Source organism: Delphinapterus leucas, chromosome 18, assembly GCF_059928025.1.
Source record: "Delphinapterus leucas isolate spDelLeu-1000000601 "Yukka" chromosome 18, BTC_Dleu_Yukka2, whole genome shotgun sequence".
In the NCBI taxonomy this organism is placed as follows: Eukaryota; Metazoa; Chordata; class Mammalia; order Artiodactyla; family Monodontidae; genus Delphinapterus; species Delphinapterus leucas.
The window spans coordinates 63,787,142-63,807,184 of record NC_143146.1 but is presented as its reverse complement, the minus strand read 5'-3'; the positions used below and the strand labels follow the sequence as shown (position 1 = coordinate 63,807,184).

Below are 20,043 nucleotides of genomic sequence, written 5' to 3'. Positions count from 1 at the left end.
TCTTCCTTTCCTCCCCACTTCCTCCCTCTTTCCTTCCCCTTCCTTTAGTCTTGAAGCTAATAGTAAAAAATGTTAACAATGATTAATACCGGTTAATAGCAGAACATATCTTGTTGGTGTACTTTAATATATTTTTCAAATTTCTTTAGAAGAAGAGAAAGAAAAAGAAAAATGTTTTTTACCTTTGCCCCCCTTACAGTGAATCACTGTGATGTTTTCCTCATCTTGAGCCATCCACTCTTTTACTTCCTTGGAGAACGCCACCATCTCACTGATTCCAAGTGAAAGATTTTTAGTTGAGTGAAAATACGTCCCAAAAAAATCAAGCCCTTTGTATTTAGCCCCCTTCTGACAGCCAGCTTGGCATCAAACTTACCTCAAAGAGGGGACATTGTGATCGTCAATCATGTATCGACGGACCCTATCATGGAAGTACTTAGCATCATAAGCTCTTTCACCTGAAATAAATGATGCACGGGTCATATCTCTAACCCTAATAAACACAGTAAATGGTCAAGGTATAAATAAGTTATACTTTTCTATTTGAAATTCCTCCTCTACCTTTAAAAGGAGCTTTCTGTCTGGCTCCTGCTGCTCTAAAAGAAACGTAAGGGTCTCAAAAATAAAAGTAGGGGCTTCCCCCATGGCGCAGTGGTTGAGAGTCCGCCTGCCGATGCAGGGGACACGGGTTCGTGCCCTGGTCCGGGAAGATCCCACATGCCGCGGAGTGGCTGGGCCTGTGAGCCATGGCCGCTGAGCCTGCACGTCCGGAGCCTGGGCTCCAAAACGGGAGAGGCCACAACAGTGAGAGGCCCGTGTACCGCAAAAAAAAAAAAAATAATAATAATAATAATAAAAAAAGTAGAGTAGTGTTTTGTCCATCTTGAGTAACATAAGCCCAAATTATTTTGGTTTAATAGGCCTTACTTGTACTTTTCTAGCAGGCTACTCGCTCCATTATCAGAAGGTTACACAGAGCATAAGCCAATGCAACCAACCAAAATACTTGCCTCCTGAAAATGTCCATTTAATATACAGGAAGAGGGTCAGCTGGGCTATAGTTTGTTTGCTATAGGGTTTTGGGGTTTCTTCCCATGCAGGGCCCTGGTCTCCTCACTCCTCATTCCTAGTGGGTTAGAGCATGCATTTGTTGAATTGTCTTCAAAACACAAGCTGGCAGGAAAAAACAAATATTTTCCAAAACCTACTACCACTAGACCTGAGTCTCCTAAAATAGCTCTGCCCCCAGTCTCCTGCCTACCTCACGGGGTACTGTGTGCTGTTGCACTTTCTCTTCCTACCAAATAGAGCCAGCACAAGATGGAGACTTTTTAAAACTCACTTCCCACCACCACCAAATACCTACGATTAAAGGAAACGTAAAAACTGAGTCACCTTCTTACATGCAGTGAGTGACCTGTTTTCTATCTATAATAGCAAAATATCAAGTCATGTACATACTGCAGAGGTTGTAGACTCGGTAGTGGTTTTGATGCTTGGTATCCAGGAACCGTACAACTTCCTAAAAAAGATGGACACATACCTTACATATTCCACATGGCACCAACATAAGCCTTTTCCTAGGACTAACCTAAAATGATTATCACCCTTTTATTCACTGGTCCGTCACTTAGCACCTTTTATAGGAGATTCAGGGAATAAAAAGGTACATACATTCCAAGTCATATCTAACCCACTGATGGTTTTCAAATAGCCCACAAAAGTTGTGATGACTACTCTGATTAGCCTCTACTGTAAATACACATTGTTTAAAGCTACCAGAGAAGGAAGTTAGTAGGTGGTTAACAAGCTTTAAGAAAAGTGTAATTTGTTCTAAAATTTGTATGGAACCACAAAAGATCCTGAATAGCCCATCTTCAGAAAGAAGGACAAAGCTGGAGTTATCATGCTCCCTGATTTTAAACTATACTATTGATACAAAGCTGAAGTCATCAGAACAGTAGGGTACTGGCACAAAAACAAACACATAGATCAATGGAACAGAACTGAGGGCCCAGAAAAAACCCCACACATATATGGATAATTAATTTATGATAAAGGAGCAAAGGACATACAGAAAGGATAGTCTCTTTAATCTATGGTGTTGGGAAAACTGGACAGCCACATGCAAAAGAATGAACCTATACCACTATGTCACTCCATACACAAAAATTAACTCAAGAAGGATTAAAGACTTGAATGAAAGATGTGAAAACATAAAATTCCTAGAAGAAAACATAGCTGGTAATTTCATTGACATTGCTCTGAGCAATGTTTTTGTGGATCTGACTCCAAAGGCAAGGGAAACAAAAGCCAATGTAAACAAATGAGACTACATCAAACTGAAAAGCTTCTGCATGGTGGTAAAAACCATGATCAAAACGAAAAGGCAACCTAGTGAATGGGCAAAAATATTTGCAATTTATATATCCAATAAGGGGTTAATACCCAAAATATATGAACTATACAACAAAAAAACACCCCAATTAAAAAATGGGTAGAGGACCTGAATAGACAACTTTCCAAAGAAGATATACAGATGGCCAATGGGCACAAGAAAAGATGTTCAGCATCACTAATCATTAGGGAAAAATGCACATCAAAACCACAATAAGATATCACTTCACGCTTATTAGAATGGCTATTATCAAAAAGGTAAGAAATAACAAATGTTGGAGAGGATGTGGAGAAATGGGAACCATCAAACACTGTTGGTGGGACTGTAAATTGGAGCAGCCACTATGGAAAGCAGCACGGAGATTACCCCCCAAATTAAGACTGGAAATACCATATGATCCCAGCTATTCCACTTCTGGGTATTTAGCCAAGGAACACAAAAAACCACTATAATTCCAAAAGATACATGCACCCCTATATTCACTGCAGCATTATTAACAACAGCCAAGATATGGAAACAACCCAAATGTCCACTGATGAATGAAGATGTGATAAATACGTGTGTGTGTGCACGCACGCACACACACACACAATGAATACAACTCAACCATAAAAGAATGAAGTCCTGCCATTTGCAACAACATGGATGGACCTTGAAAGTATTATGCTAAGTGAAATTGTCAGGCAGAGAAAGACAAACACCGTACAATTTCACTCATATGTGAAATCTAAAAAAATAAAACAAAAGTGAACAAAACCAAACATAGATACAGAGAACAGATTACTCGTTACCAGAGGGGAAGGGGTTTGGGGTGTGGCTGAAATAGGTAGAGGGTCAACCGTATGGTGACAGACGGCAGCTAAACTTGTGCTGGTGATCACTTTGTAGTGTATACAGATGTTGGATTTTAATGCTGTACTCCTGCAACTTATACAAAAACAAAGAGAGAGAGAGAATGGGGTGGGGAGGGAGAGAGGGAGGAAGGGAGAGAACAGCAAGGGAGGAAGGGAGAGAACAGGAAGGAAGGAAGGAAAGAAGGGAGGGAGGGAGGAAGGGAAGGAGGGAGGGAGGGAGGGAGGAATGGTTTGCCTCAGAGCACAGTGAGCAAAGAGTCTTTACAAACTTACAGCATGACTAGGACAAAATTCACAATGACTCTGACATCTGGATCAGGAGTTCCTCAGTCAGCCGTATAGAAAATAAACATCCAAACGAATATGGTCTGGGAGCTGAGGAACATGAGGTTAAAAAACTCAAGTTTGACAAAGAAGGTGAAGTCAGAGATGACCAAACAACTTCTAGTCATACTTCTTCAGTTATGACAGAAGAAACAGAAGAACCAGCTTCATCTAAGAATAAAGACGAAGAGAAGAGGATGAAGAGGACGAGTGTCTTTAACAACAGAAATGACTCCAGGAAAAAAAATTCAAGAGAAAGAATCTGATGATGCCTTAACTATAAATGAAGAGAATTCTGTGGAAAATAATCAAACAGAGGAATCTCATCTGTCTCAGGATGAGACAGATTTACATTCAGAAGACAGTGAAAACAGAGGCCCTGCAAGTAGGATTCTGACTGCCATGAAAAAGAATTAGGAGGCTCCAATTCCAGTAGAACTGGAGAGATTCTCTCAGAATCTTCCACAGAAAATGACTATAAAGCCACAGAAGTCACTGATGAACCGATAGAACAAGACTATTTAGAAATACTTACATGCAGTATTTCACACTCAGTTCTAGTTTTACACTGTATGAAATTTCTGTGTAATCACATGGACCTTTAGTTTTGCATGAGAAGAAGGTTGTAAAATAAAGTACTTCATGGGATAAACCCTGAAAGAGTTGTTCTTGTAGGAACTGTGAATATCAGCTCTTCCGGGTCCTGCTTACTAAACACCTTTTTTGGGGGGCGGGTGAGGATGTGGTTAAATCAGTGGCTTGTGTATAGATTTTTTTTTTTAATTTAGAATTAAAGTTTTCAAACTGGAAGGTAATAATTACAATTCTTTTTTTTTTTTTTTGGAGAGTATCATGCTTAGATTATACATATGTGAAAAGGCTTCTAGTCTTTTTCTAACAGCTCTGGTAGTTTTCATATTTTGGTCATAGTTTCAACATTTACCATATGAATTAAAGGGTTTCATGGTAGTTATATTATTTATATTTATAAATATAAATTACATATATGTTCATCTTTTACAGAAAGAGAAAAATTAAAAATTTGCTCCCTTAGAATAATATATGTATATTTATGTGTAACATATTTTATAATATGTTATATATGTTATATGATATAACATATGTAATATAATACATATCATATAAAATAAAGTAATATAACATATATTATATACAACTAATATATATAACAGAATTATATATTGCATAAATGATATATAAATTTTAATTTACATATCATTCATACAAAATATAAATTATATAATATATAAATTATAAATTTATATAAGTTACATATCTACTTATAGTATTATATATTTATGCTGTTAATATATTCATAATATATGCATACTTATATTGTTATAATTATATGATGTGTAATATATAGTTATATAATTTATATATTATATAATTATATACAATAACATAATATACTATATATAAATATATTATTATAAAGGGGGAAATGTTATATTTTTCTGTTTCTATAAGAGATGAGTTTATATTATATATTTATAAATGGAATAATATATTTACATGTTATAAGACATATACATATAATATATAATTTATACATGTAATTATATATTTTTCTGTATAATATATATTATCTATAAGTATACATGTATTATTCTAAGGGGGAAATGTTATATTTTTCTGTTTCTATAAGAGATAAGATATATATGTAATATATATTTATAAATAGAATAATAGTTATACTATATAAAATTTATATGCAGTAATATATAACATATAATTATTACATTTACTATATACTAATTTTATATTTTATACATTATATATTAATATATATTTAATATATACTATAATATACATTTTATTTAAATATACACTATTTTAAGAGGGAAATGTATTATATATTATATAATTTCATGTACAACTATACATTATCTTATATATGCTGTATAGTATAGTATATATAATATATACTACATATAATTACATACACATTATTCTGAGACAGGAAATGTTCTATTTTTCTGTCTCTATAAGGTATGCATTGGATACTTTTTCTACTGGTAATGATCGAGTCCACATCTTTCAAGGCCATTTCTTTCTCCTCTAAGTAATTAAAAATCTGGTCCTTGTGAAACCATGGAAACTTTAAGTCTGTTGAAATATCAGGTTAAACACGTTCTGAGAGATCTGTTCAAACTAAAATTCTTTTGTATGCTTTTGTGGTGCTTGAGAAAAGACTTCACTATTTGTGAGAAAATGTGCTTTATCTTGGAAATTGTGTTCAAACATTAGCTTACTATTTTGTAGGATTGAATATGCTTATGAAGCTGACGTGAGACCGTCTCAGAAGAACTGGGCAGATTCACAGAACTTTTGCTTGCTTTTCTGAACATTTGTGAATACTACACATTTCTTTCTAACATATTCTAGAGTATGCAAATGTCAATGGTATGAAACACAATTACACTGGAAAAATAAATTAATGATGAACTTGAGCTAAATGACTGAAGGCCATATTCACAGATTAAAGTCATGCAAGCCGTACAACTTCCTGTCAAAATTACTGGCTGCCAAATTTATACTTGTTTCTTCAGATGTACCTTTTGATATTTAGAATTTTTAATTTTCTGTAAAATAGACTTTTTAGAGTGTAATGTGTTTGCTGCCTTTGTGAAGCAATGTATAATAATATAATTTCTGTAAGTAAACTGAATGCTTGAGTTTTCAATAGTATTCTAGAAGCAATAAATATTATTTTATACTATTTAGAAAGAACTACTGTACACCCAACAATATTGGATAAATCCCACAGAATTCATTTTAAGCAAAGAAAGCTGGTCACAGAAGATGTAGTCTGTGATTCCATTTATGTGAAATTCAAGAAAAAGTAGAACTAATCTGTTGTGACACAAGGGAGAATAGTAATTACCTCCAGTGTGTTGGGGTATTGACTGAAAAAGAGCAAGAAATGTTCTATATTTTGATAGGGGTGTTGGCTGTATATATACCTATATATAATTTTATCAAGATATACATGAGATTAGCACAATTTACATGCCTCAAAGTATAATTATATATATACATACTTATATATAGACATATATACATACATAATTACAGTTTTATTGAGATAGAACAAATACTGCAAATTGCACTAATGTATACACGCCCACACACATATGCAAACTTCTTAAACAATGACTTTTAACTGGCATTTCATAGTAAGCATCACTTGATGTTTGAACTTTATTTAATCTACGGGACCTAAAGCAGTATGTATCCACTGTAATTTAGGATCTCAATCTAAGAATATACATTTTAGTTAAAGAATTCTCAATCTTCTTCCCTATGACAGACCATGAAAAACACCCACAATTCACCACAATTCCTGCCTTCCAGAGACGGCATCTGTCGTCTGCTTGAATCTGAACCGGGTTTGTAGTTTGCTTGTCCAATAGGATAAGGTAGAAGCCACATTATACTAGTTGAGAGCCAGGGCCTCAGCATTCTTTTGCTTGATGCTAGTGAGGTCCTTGCCACTGCCTTATGTGAAGAAGCCTGAGCTAGCCTGTTACAGAATGAGACATCACTTGGAGCCATCCAGCAATGCCATTTTAGACTAGCCAACCCTCAGATGCCCAGTTGCTGCCCACAGATGCATGAGTTAGCTCTGCTGAAATTAGTTAAGCGTGTCCCTGATCAGTTAAGCCCAACTCAAATTCACAAACCACATTATCACGAGCAAAGTAAATGTTTGCTGTTATAAGTCATTTAAGTTTGCGGGTGATTCATCACAGAGCGAAAGCTAATTGATAGCAATCCATGATAAGTTTTTACCTGAAAGAGTAAATTTTTAGGAGAACAGTGTCATCTCTGGGCCCACATTATCTCACAATTCCACAGTCTATGTTTACTGAGAAATGTGAGCATTTGTTAGATAAAAACTCTTACCTTAATGGGATTCCTATAGAAAGACTGCTTTCCAGAAGATGGGAATGACATGGCAATAATACGCTCTGGAAGTCAAAATAGTCACTATTAACAAATGTTATAGATGTGAAACAATATATGAGAACTCGACTTACATATAATCAGACTGCTTTCATAGAAAAGAACTGTCAGGATTGAGAATGACAGGAAAAAAGCTAACTAACCCTCAGGATAATCAACTTTAATATCCAGTACTGGATATTAAAGTATCCACTATTTTGACCGTTACATTCAGTGTTCCCAAGTCTCAACTGGTTCTAACCTTATGCAACAGATTTGCGTTGACTTTAGTCTGGAGGGCCCCCTGTGGTGGGAATTGATTTCTTATTTAAACACCAAAGAAAAATGAGAGATCTGGGCTCCAGCAATGTTGGGAACTCCTAGGATGTTTTCCAGTGTTCCCCTGACTCAGAAACTCAGACCTACAAAGCAATGACTTCAGCGTTCTAGGAAGAGAACAGGCCTCTCTGAAATCCTTGGGACCGAGGATAACTACTAGAATACAATAAATTCTAAACCAAACAAATGCAGTCAGCTGAAAATCCATTCAACTTCCTATACTATAAGCAAGTAGCCCTGAATTGAGATGAAAATTAAGATTTTTCCATTTTCAGGGTTAAACTCCAAATATGTCCCACTATCATAGTGGCATATGTCTTCGTGGATAAAAAATGCTTTGAAAGAACATGCCTCAGACAGGGAAAGAACAAAATTAGCATATAATTACTTACTCACACACAAGAAAAACGTGATGTTAATATAGGAAAACTTCACAAACCAGTAATGTAAGTGAGGTCTAACTCAAATCCATCCTTCTTGTATCGCCGTTTGTTTCCTGAAACCTGAGGGTTTAAAACAATCATTCATTTGTAAAACATAAATCAACATAAAAAAAGAACAATATATAGATATCTACAACCCTTGCCAGTATTTCCTGAAGCACAAACATTTTTTCTGAATCATAAACATATTTTGCCCACTTACCATCCTCCTGGTCAGCATTTCAAGATGTCGTTTTTGATGAGCCAGATGAAAAACTCTTATCAGAGTGATAAGTCGTAGAGGTCGTAAAATAATTGTCAATCTAACAAAAAGAGATTCATTTTTGCTTTAGAAACAGAGGATTTTGTCAGTATGGACTAAGTTTAGAGCAGTGGCTCTTAACCAGGGGCAATTCTGCACACGACCCCCTGGCCCAAGCCTCCCACCCACCCCACCCACCCTGGGCATATTTGGCAATGTCCAGAGACATGTTTCGTTGTCACAACTGCCTGTGAGGGGCTGCTACTTGCATCTAGTGGTTAGAGGCCAGGGAAGCTGTTCAGTACCGATGCACAGGACAGCTCCCTTACTAAAAATGTATCTGTCCAAAATATCAGTAGTGCTGGTGTTGAGAAACTCTGATTTAAAGAAGTAGTCATATGGTAGACTCTCAGAATTTGTGGGTTTAACTTCTGTGGTTTAAGACAAGCATTTTTCAATCTTTTTCCCATCAAAACAGAATTCTCATTCCCCTCTGTCACTCCCATGAGTAACAGGGGTTCACTAGAGCTGTGAACACACATCAGGCAGGTAGCAGATGAGTTACTTCCCAAGTGTGTCTCCTACCATCAGGAAGAAACACGATGGCAAAGAACTGATGGTTTGGGCTAGCGCTTCTCTAGCTTGAGTGTGCATACTGATTCAGTAGGTCTAGAGTGGGCCCTGAGGTGTTTTTCTTCTTGTATTTCTGACAAGCTCTTCGGTGATGCTGAGGTTGCCTGTCTGAAGACCATACTGGTTTTGGTTATTTTCAAAAACTCCAAAAGCTTGTCACATCAAGTTTTGTTGGGACCTGAGGGAAAGTCCTGAGAAGCTGGAGTGCAGGAAGTGGCAAGCTATCTGACTAAGGAATGAGCCTAGTGAGCCACCCAACAGCTACATCCTAGAACACTTTTGCTCTTTTTCTTCTCACTGCCACAGTAGAAAGAGGAGGAGAAAGAAAAAAGCCATCGGTCTCTCATACACATTTTTGTTTGATCCCTAACAGTTCTAACCTTGCCTCAGCTTTCATCATGTTAACTATACTGCAAAAATTGTACCTCTGTGTTTCTACCCATGTCACCTCGTTTTTCTCTTCCATTTGTTCCTTTTTAGAGAATCATCATTGGAGGCACTCAAATTTTTCATCGACTCAAACCAGTACTCTCTTGGTTATAGGAAAAACCCAGGAATTTCACGTGTAAGAAATTTGTGGTTGAAGCACAAGTGGGAATTTAGTGGGAATTTCAAAATGTAGAGAAGTTCAAGTTAGGACAAGAGGCAAGTCCCCAGTTTCTTCTTTGGGGGCGTCATCTTCTTCATTCAACCCAAGGTACTCAGTGTGGACACCCTTCACTGGTCCCTAAACACCAGCATCCTTTAGTTTCCAGGTATGTGGAAATTTATCTCAACGTTTCATTTTCGAGCAGCTCATTTAGCACAGAATTAGCACATTCAGAGTTAAAAAGATGACACAAAATGAAAGCCACAGAAAATATTTTTTAAGAAAGAAAAACTTTAAGAGAAGGGAAGCATATGTTTCTTACTTGGGGAAATCTTTAAGAACCTTAAAGTCATAGAAAATATAAGCAATATTGACCAGTAGAGTCACCACAATAATGGCAGCATCTAAGGAGTTAAATATATCAGAAAAATACCGTCGTATCCTGTAACAAAAAATATATATATATAAGTTTATGCTTCCCCAAAGAAGAGGTAGGGATATTTTAAAAGCACAAATTATTTGACTCATCCCCCTTAAGATTTCTGGTTTGGGATTTCCCTGGTGGTCCAGTGGGTAAGACTGCGCTCCCGATGCAGGGAGCCCGGGTTAGATCCCTGGTCAGGGAACTAGATCCCACGTGCATGCCGCAACTAAGAGTCCGCATGCTGCAACTAAGAACCAGCACAGCCAAAATAAATATTTTTTAAAAAAAGGAATTCAGCTTTGATGAATGATTTATTTATTTATTTATTTGTTTGTTTTTGGCTGTGTTGGGTCTTCGTTTCTGTGCGAGGGCTTTCTCCAGTTGCGGTGAGCGGGGGCCCCTCTTCATCGCAGTGCGCGGGCCGCTCACTGTCGTGGCCTCTCTTGTTGCAGAGCACAGGCTCCAGACGCGCAGGCTCAGTAGTTGTGGCTCACGGGGCTAGTTGCTCCGCGGCGTGTGGGATCTTCCCAGACCAGGGCACGAACCCATGTCCCCTGCATTAGCAGGCAGATTCTCAACCACTGCGCCACCAGGGAAGCCCTTGATGAATGATTTAAAGTGCATTTACTAGACTAGATTAAGGAAAAAAATATTCATACTCATTTTATACTTATATAGGACAAGAACATCAATATGGCATAGTATAGTAAGAGATATAACCAAACCATTGAACAAGAGACAAGCATTGCCTTCACACAGGTGAGAGAGAGAGATGGGATGGTGAGCGATGCTATCGGACAATGGAAGCTGAACATGTCACAGCCCTAGAGAAACGGGCTGTAAGATGTGCATGAAAGGAGCTTGTGAGAGGAAGATGGGTCCACTACTTTGGCCTGCAAACTCATCACCTGGCTTTGCACCCACAGTGGAATCCCAGTGAGCTGGTGTGGCCTCCTCTGTGCAAAGCTGAACTTTCAGCCCTGGCACCTCCTCAACACTAGCTCCTTCAGCCATTGGCACTGGGGCTCCAGGGAAATCTTCTTCTAATCCTGGGATAGCCCCTTTAGGCTCTGAGTAACCTGGGAGTGGGCAACTGTCCTCAGCTCAGAGGCACGAGGACAGAGATTCAGCCAGAAAGGAGACAAGCATGTTCCAAAATGCTCTGGATGAAGTGAGGCTGGGGAGTTTAGTCCCTGACTCGCTCTCCCATAGAGCTTAACACAAGTTTTTGTTCATTTATTTTTAAATTTCTCATTTTTAAAAAATTTTTTGGCCGTGCAGCTTGCAGGATCTTAGTTCCCCGACCAGGGATCGAACCCATGTCCCCTGCAGTGGAAGCATGGAGTCCTAACCACTGGACCACCAGGGAAGTACCACAGATTTTTAACTGAGGTAGGGTTTGCTCATGATCTATTATCTAGTACTTAATATACTGTCAGCTTTTATTTACATTGAACTCAATAAAAATATCAATATTTATACTTCACATACATATTCCTCTTAATAACATGCATGTAGACATATTAGCTGCCTGGCCCCATTTTGCAAACCCTTTAAGCTTTACCTGTTGAAGGAACCATCTAGAATACATGGTTTGGAGACTAGAGTGCCAGTTGCAATAGTAATATTAAAGCTCAATCTGATAGAAATTGGGATTTGGATTGTTGTTTCTCTTGTGGAGTATGCCTTCAAGGAGAATTATTTTGATAAAGAGGGGCATATTTAGTTGGGTTGACCTGGTAATTCCTTGGGATGCTTCTCATAGCAGTACAAAAGAGCTCTATGTGCTTTTAAAAAATTAATCAAACTTACCCTTCTATAAATACTCGAAGGAAAACATCCATGAAAAAAAATAAAGCAATAGCTAAAGAAACTGAACGATATTCCAAAGGAATATACATCGTGCCATCAGAGACAACTATGTCTGTAATGATGAGGGACAGATCCACAAAGGTCAGCAAAATTCCAAATATTCTACAACAAACAAATAAATAAATCAAATAAGGATAAAGTGGTTTTCACACCTATAGGTAGACTAACTTCAGCCCAATGATCTGATATCAAAATGTCATTATTTTGGGTTAAACTGTTCAGTGGTAGGGAGAACTGCCCTTAGAATCTCAACATAAATGACTCTGCTTTCACCCAATAGAAGCAGTTGTTAGGGAAATAAATTTCCCACTAAACCACTTCATGGTGTCATGCCCTTTTATATTAAGACACATCAGACCAACACTCCAAGACAGAAGAGGCAAACTACATTAAAATTACATGTTTCCGATTGTAAACTCTTCTTAAAATTTAAGAATTTTAGAAGGGTCTTCTACCCATTTCCCACAATAAATTAAACCTCATTAATCTTGATATTTTTAAAGAATTTAGTAATAAAAACCAAGTGAAAGCATGACTAACATAAGCCCTTAAAAGACTACTTTGACCAGTAACGCTTCTTATCAGTGAGTTTATCAACAAATATAAGATTACATATCAATGGATGGTTCTGGCACGGTTCTGGGCACGTAAGAAGGAATTCAATTCAATAAATACATACATAATTGAACTCTAACTCCTAAGCCTTTTTCCTGTATATGCTAAACACATTCTCTATAAGTTGATTATACTATTTGTATACTCTATGAAGATAAATTAATCTTAAAGCACTTTTTCACAATTGCAATGCAAATTAAAATATCAATTTAAAAGGAAGCAAGTACATTGTGTGAATCTGTAACACAGTATGAAATCTTACTATCATGTAGAGAAGAAAGATCTAAGTAAAATGTTTCCAGAATTAAGGAGTAATTCTAGGTGAATAAACACCTAGTATTTATTAATATTTACTAAAACACTTTCCTTATAACTACAGAATTTTGAAATGCATGTTTCATTATTTTTACTTTTACAGGTAGAAAAAAACATGTTAATATGTTGATATTAGACTCCGTACATGCCATTTCTTTGCAATTCTTAATGTTTAGCTTCAATTAAAATTCCAAGATAAATTAGATTGCATTAAATGGGGCACAAAGGTTATTTAGCGACATACTGACAGTGGAAATGCCTTTTTTTTTTCCCTCCCAGATCCTTTGCCATTAAAAAATATTGATATTAAATGTAATACATACTTAATTACCTCCTTTTCTGGAGTCTCACATACCTGAAAGTGAAGGATGATACAATGAAGTACACAATTCTCTTAATCTTGCTGCTGCAATAAGAAGTAAAAATAAAATTTCAGAGCTTTCAAGTGTATCAGATTTTTCCTAACATATAGTATGAATTTAACCAACAAAGGCCTTTAATAAATATAATTTTTAAAGTCTCCAGAAGTTGCCTAACAAAATGCTTTTTACTAATAACTGTAAAAATTTCATCTGGGGCTTCCCTGGTGGCGCAGTGGTTGAGAGTCTGCCTGCCGATGCAGGGGACACGGGTTCGTGCCCTGGTCTGGGAAGATCCCACATGCCACGGAGCGGCTGGGCCCGTGAGCCATGGCCGCTGAGCCTGCGCGTCCGGAGCCTGTGCTCCGCAACGGGAGAGGCCACAGCAGTGAGAGGCCCGCGTACCGCAAAAAAAAAAAAAAAAAAAAAAAAAAAAATTTCACCTGATTCTTTTTTTCTTTTCTATGTAGAACATATGTGAAAAAAACCACTAAACTTTCCCTTCACTGTAAAGCTCTAATCCCAACTTAGTGGTATGATTAAGCTTGGGGTCATCAACTAAAGCAACAGAGCATGGAGACAGAAGGGAATGGTAGAAGAGATGTGTGTTCCCGCTCTCCCATGAGTGAGCTGTGGGATCCTGGGCAAGTCATCAAACTATGGCCAAACCTGTTCTACAGCAATAGAATAAGGGACTTCAGGGAAGCTCTTGTCTTGTAATATTCATTTCTTGAAACAAGTCACCCCATGAATAAGACAGTTAAACATTAATGAGACTCACAGCTGGGGTGGGAAGTGCACTTTGGAGGTGAGGAATGTTAGTAAGATACATTTCAAAGGGGAAACACGCTGGAGGCTGGGCTCCTTCTGTTAGTAGGAGGAGGAGACGGTTTTATAGCGCCAGCAGTTGTGCCTCATTTTGCCCTACGGCTGGAGACAAGGTAGTCATTGAGGAGCAATTTCTTGCCCTGCTGAAGCCTCCAACACGTGACCCAAATTCCACCCCAAGTGGGATTTAATCCCAAAGCGATGCTCACAGACTGTGCCCAAGACTGGAGAAGAGGGAGGATATATGCCAAATAGAACTGGGGCACTGCCAAATGGAACGGGCCACAGATGGATGCTGTTGGGCTAAGCTGAGCTATAAGATCTCCCCACCCCCTCTAATTTCTCCCTTCTCCATCTGCACCCACTACCTCTGCCCAGGCTTAGCGAGCAAAGGTTGATGTGGATGGGGAACTGATTGGCCAAAAGAGGTGAACCTCCCCTGAGGTTGCCATTCTCTTAATACAAGCCCTTTCTGATCCCAGACGGACTATCAGATCTCTGGGTAGCAAACAAATGTTACAACAAATCAGAACTTACTTGACAAAGTGAATTTACAGAACCATGCCCGACAGAATCATTGGGGCACAAAAGGATGGCTTGGGGTGGCTTTAGGCTCTACTATCACTTTCAGTGCCTCCCAAAACTACCCCAAGTAAATATAGAATTGAGATTTTTTTAAAAAAAGAATGTGCTATATAAATGCAGCTTCAAACAATGTGTGTGGAGTTTGCTGGGAAAGGACTATAACTTGGTAATTATACATTTAGAAAAAGTACTATTCATATTTGGGAGCAACAGACATACACTCCCCAACACCCAGTGCAACCATGTAACTTTTCTAAAAATGACTACTCAGAGAAGTGCTTGAGCCAACTGAGCAAGGAATAAAAATGAAGGAGGCAAGAATAAGGAAGATGCCTTATAGAGAAAAGGTGTCAAGAAATAAAGTCATAACAATTCAGAACTAAGTCCAAATAATCATTGTTAATGTAGCATGTGGAAATGTAAACAAATGATTCTAAAAGCAAAGATAAATAACAAAATTCTCGATAAAAGTATGGATTTAAATTTGCAGGGTTTTCCCACATTAATTTAGGTTTCTCAGAAGACAGAAGTAAAAGCATGTTGCATTTCTATCTTCCCAGGTACAAGTCCAGTTTTAAACTGGATATTGATGGAGAAACAAAGGTACAATTATGTTTTCTAAAAATAGGTTTATAACTTTCATATTATTAAAACTTGAATAAAAACAAATCAACTAATAGCATAATGTTAAAAAATTTAAAGAAAAAGTATCAAGAAGTGTTTAATACAGAAAACAAAGTAAAATGATAGCAAATAAAACCAAACATACCTGAAATGATAATAAATACAAACACATTACTCTCATATCAAATACTGACAAATACTTTTAGATAAGTTTAAAAACTAAAGGCACTATATGCTGTATACAAGGACAAAAACTAAATTAAAATGATAGTTTGAAAATAAAGAGATGGACAAATATCAGATGCAAATGTTAAATCTCAAAACATTAAAAGTTGTAATATTAATATCAAAGTTGAATTCAAAGCAAAAATATTAACTATGACCAAGACTTATTTTATACTGATAGAAGGTAGACTCTATAAGATACTATTAAGACCATGTTGAACAGGGGTGGGATCTGCATTGGGGGCAGGTCCTATCTTTCCCATTGGACACTTATTTCTCTGCACAGATGGTGGAGGGAGGCATGTGGTCATACTCAAAGCATTAAAGGCACTGGGATGATTCTTTGGTTTTCCTGCTCTCACTCCAGGGCTCTGGGTCCCCCCACCACCACCACCAAACTATCCACAACAGACAAGGCTATATTCCTAGATTAAACTCAGGTTGAAGAGAGCAGCGTCAGGCTTTAGATCTGAGTCCAACCTAAGTTAGCTCATTAGGATTCTTTACTGGGACTTAGAGAGGAACCTCCAAAGTACCTAGGAGTGTCCTTTGCCCAGCTTGGTCCTCAGGGATATACTTCCCTTTGGAGTGGGGTGTTGGTAGCAAGGATAAGATCTGAGTGTCCCTGGTCAAACACTATCCATTTTAAAAAATATATATATATTTTTTTCTATTGTGTAGATAAAACATATTTAAAGCATTTCTATGAAATTTTAAAAAATTTATCCAAGATAAAAAAAACTTTAATGGTATTCTAAAATATAAAAATTATTCAGACTACATTTTCTGACCACGATTTAATAAAACCAGTGAAGTGGAAGAGTACTATACAAGATATTTAATTGCATTTTATCACTACAGAAATTTTAAAGGTGCCACATATGACAACTTAGATTAAATGGAGATATTGTTTGAAAGACACAAACTACTAAAATGTGCTCAAGAAAAAATAGATAACCTGAATAGTTTGAAAGGTAATATATCTAGTAGAGAAATTGAACTTGTAGTTTAAAACTTTCCAACAACAACAAAAAAGTCCAAGCCCAAGTGACTTCACTGGAGAATTCTACTTAATTCTTTAAGGAAGATACAAATCTAAACAAACTCTTCCATAAAACAGAAGAACAGGGACTGCTTCCAAACTCATTTTAGGAGATTAGCATTACTCTGATACCAAAACCAGTAAAGACACTACCTGACAAGAAAATTACCAATATCCCTCATAAATATAGATACAAAAATCCTTAACAAAACATTGATAAATTGAACCCAGCAGTATATATATATTTTAAATTCATGACCACTTGGTGTTTGTTCCAGGAATTCAAGGATGGTTCAACATTCTAAAAATAATGTAATTCACCATGTCAATAAACTAAGGAAAATAAACCATATGATAATCTCAATAGAGGTAAAAAAATTTTTAAACAAAATTTAACATCCATTTATGATAAAATCTTTCAGTGAACTAGGAAAAAAGGAAACTTCCTTAACCTGACAAGGGGCATTTATGTCCCCCCAAAACAAACAAACAAACAAACAAAAAACCTATGGCTGATATCAATCTTAATGGTGAGACTGAAAGTTTTCTTCCAATGATTAGGAATCTAGGATGTCAGTTCACACTTCTTCCACTCAGAATTATATTGGAGTCAATGTAATAAAGGAAGAAATGGAAATAAAAGGCCTATAGATTGAAAAGGAAGAAATAAAACTCTCACTATTTGTAGATGAGATGCTTACCTACCTAGAAAATCCCAAGGAATCTACAAAAAAGCTAACAGAATAAGTGAGTTTAATAGTTATTGTATAAAAGGTCAATATACAAAATTCAACTATATTTCTATATACTAGCAATGAATGATTGAAAAGTAGAAATTTAAGCAACTGAACCATTTCTATTAGCACCAAAACCCATGAAATACTTTTTTATAAAGTAACAAAATATGTGCAGGATCTGTATGCTAAAAATTACAAAACTTGACAAAAGAAAATGAAAACCTAAAGAAGAGATGTGAAATGGTACTGCCATTTTGGAAACTATTTCTTATACAATTAAACATACACTTTACCATAAGTATCAGCAATCCTATTCCTTGGCACTAACCCAAGATAAATGAAAGTTGTGTCCACACAAAAAACTTGTACATAAATGTTCATAGCCACATTACTCATAACAGGCCAAAACTGGAAATAATCCAAATGCCCATCAATGGGTGAATGGATAAGAAAATATGGTACATTCACAGTGATGTCAGAAACATGACACAGTGAAAAACTACCTTTGTCTCTCCCCTTCAATCTACAACCAATAAAACCCACAACTCAACAAAGGTGCCACTGTCCAACACAACAGTTTGCCAGAGGACTCCACACATCTGTACATCTAAAGGCGGGTGAATTGGAACACTTAGAAGAGATGCAACGAGGGAACAGTGGAATCAGTGCCTGCAATCCTGGCCCTCTGACCACAGCAGCTGTGCACACAGCTTCAGAGAACACAGTAGCAGCAGGGGAAGCAGAACACATGACTACAGGCTCCAGACCACACCAGCACCCATGGCTCCATGTAACTGACCAACAGTGGAGCCTGGGATCCTGTCCCTCCAGCAGTCGAGGTGACCACAACCTCACTGCCACTCCCCCACCTGCAGTGGCACAGCCCATGAACTCAATGAGATATAAGAAAATTCAGAAAGGTACTTTAATGAGCTCAGGAATAAAAATGAATGAACAGAAAGAATATTTTACCAAAGAGACTGAAACTCTAAAAAGAAACAATTGGGAGACTGGGATTGACATATACACACTACTATATATAAAATAGATAACGAATAAGAACCTACTGTGTAGTACAGGGAACTCTACTCAATAGAGTGGATATATATGTATAGGTATAACTGACTCACTTTGCTGTACAGCAGAAACTAACACAACATTGTAAATCAACTATACGTCAATAAAAAATAATTAAAATAAATAAATAAATAAAAAGGAACCAAAAAGAAACTCTGGAGCTGAAGAACTCAATAAATGAGATGAAGAACACACATTAGAAGCATTGGAAACAGAGCAGACAATATGGAAGAGAGAATTAGCAAGCTGGAATACAGCAATCTACAAATGATACAAGTGGAAGAGGAAAGAGAAAAAAGATTTTTAAAAGGAAGAAATCCTGAGAGAGTTATCTGACTCTTTCAGGAAGGACAACATTACGATAGTGCATATCCCAGAAGGAGAAGAGAGGGAAAAGGGAGCAGAGAGTTTATTTAAAGAAACAATAGCTGAGAACATCCCAAACTTGGGGAAGGAACTGGAGTTACAAGTCCATTAAGCTAAGAGAACACCTAATTACCTCAATGCAAAAAGACCTTCTCCAAGACACATATTATTAAAATTGTTAAAAGTGAATGACAAAGAATTTTAAAATCAGCCAGGGCAAAAAGGATGGTAACCTACCAGGGAACCCCCACTATTAGGCTATCAGCAGATTTCTCAGCAGAAACCCTACAGGCCAAGAGGGAGTGGAATGACATTCTCAAAATACTGAAAGATAAAAACTGTCACCCAAGAACACTCTATATAACACAGTTATCATTCAGATATGAAGGAGAAATAAATGCTTTCCCAGACAAAGAGAAGCTGGAGTTCATCAACACTAGACCTGCCTTACAAGAGATGTTGAAAGGAACTCTTCTATCAGAAACAAAATGACAAAAATACACAAAACTTTGAGCAAGGTGATAAATAGAACCAGAAAATTGCCACTCTTTACCAAGATAGGTTTTTAAATACTTTATTATAGTATAAAGGTTAAAGGGAGAGAAAAAAAGAAAGTAGAAAAATAACTATAGCTATCTATAGTTTGGTAACAAACTCACTAAACAAAAACAGGTAATTTGTGACTCCAAAAACAAAAGGGAAAGAGGAAAAGATGGAACTTATGTTTTTAAAAAGTGTTTTAGTTCACTATAAATTATATCATAATGTGTGAAAAGCATGCTGAAATCAGAAGGCTAGAAAAATGATTAAATAGATTCTGGAAAGACCCAGTGTATAAAGATTCATAACATAATAGAGATGGATTTTAAAATCTTTGAACAAGATATAAATGTTTTCAATAATGGGTTCATTCATTCAGCCAAACTCACTGAGTGCCTACTATGTGCCATGGCACTGTTTGAGGCACTGGAGATACAGCAGTTAAAAAAATGGACAAAATTTTCTTCCATCATGATGTTTAAATTCTGTCTCGTGCAGACCATGAATATAATAAATAAGTAAATAAGGTAGTAAGTTATAAGGTGATAAATGCAATAAGGATCATTAAATTAGGGTAAGGACAATGGAGGGGGATGCAACTTTGATGCTGGGAAAACTAAGTAGTCACCTGGGAGAAAAGTAGA

The 20,043-nt window shown here is 36.8% G+C and overlaps 1 protein-coding gene and 1 pseudogene across 2 annotated transcripts in view; one reads left to right on the top strand and one right to left on the bottom strand.

The window, feature by feature from the left end:
- LOC111175271 (phosphatidylinositol 3,4,5-trisphosphate 3-phosphatase TPTE2-like) overlaps positions 1–20,043 on the bottom strand; it is an 85,057-nt gene that overhangs the window by 43,192 nt on the left and 21,822 nt on the right. For both annotated transcript variants that reach the window (XM_089899644.1, XM_089899645.1), the window contains 9 exons: positions 13,372–13,422; positions 12,027–12,188; positions 10,113–10,232; positions 8,530–8,629; positions 8,324–8,387; positions 7,507–7,571; positions 1,462–1,522; positions 377–458; positions 183–271 (listed from right to left, as the gene is read on the bottom strand). In XM_089899644.1, coding sequence (XP_089755770.1) covers positions 183–271; positions 377–458; positions 1,462–1,522; positions 7,507–7,571; positions 8,324–8,387; positions 8,530–8,629; positions 10,113–10,232; positions 12,027–12,188; positions 13,372–13,422 — 794 coding nt within the window. The remainder of the gene's footprint in view (positions 1–182; positions 272–376; positions 459–1,461; positions 1,523–7,506; positions 7,572–8,323; positions 8,388–8,529; positions 8,630–10,112; positions 10,233–12,026; positions 12,189–13,371; positions 13,423–20,043) is intronic.
- LOC149746869 (serine/threonine-protein phosphatase 4 regulatory subunit 2 pseudogene) lies at positions 2,358–4,286 on the top strand (annotated as a pseudogene).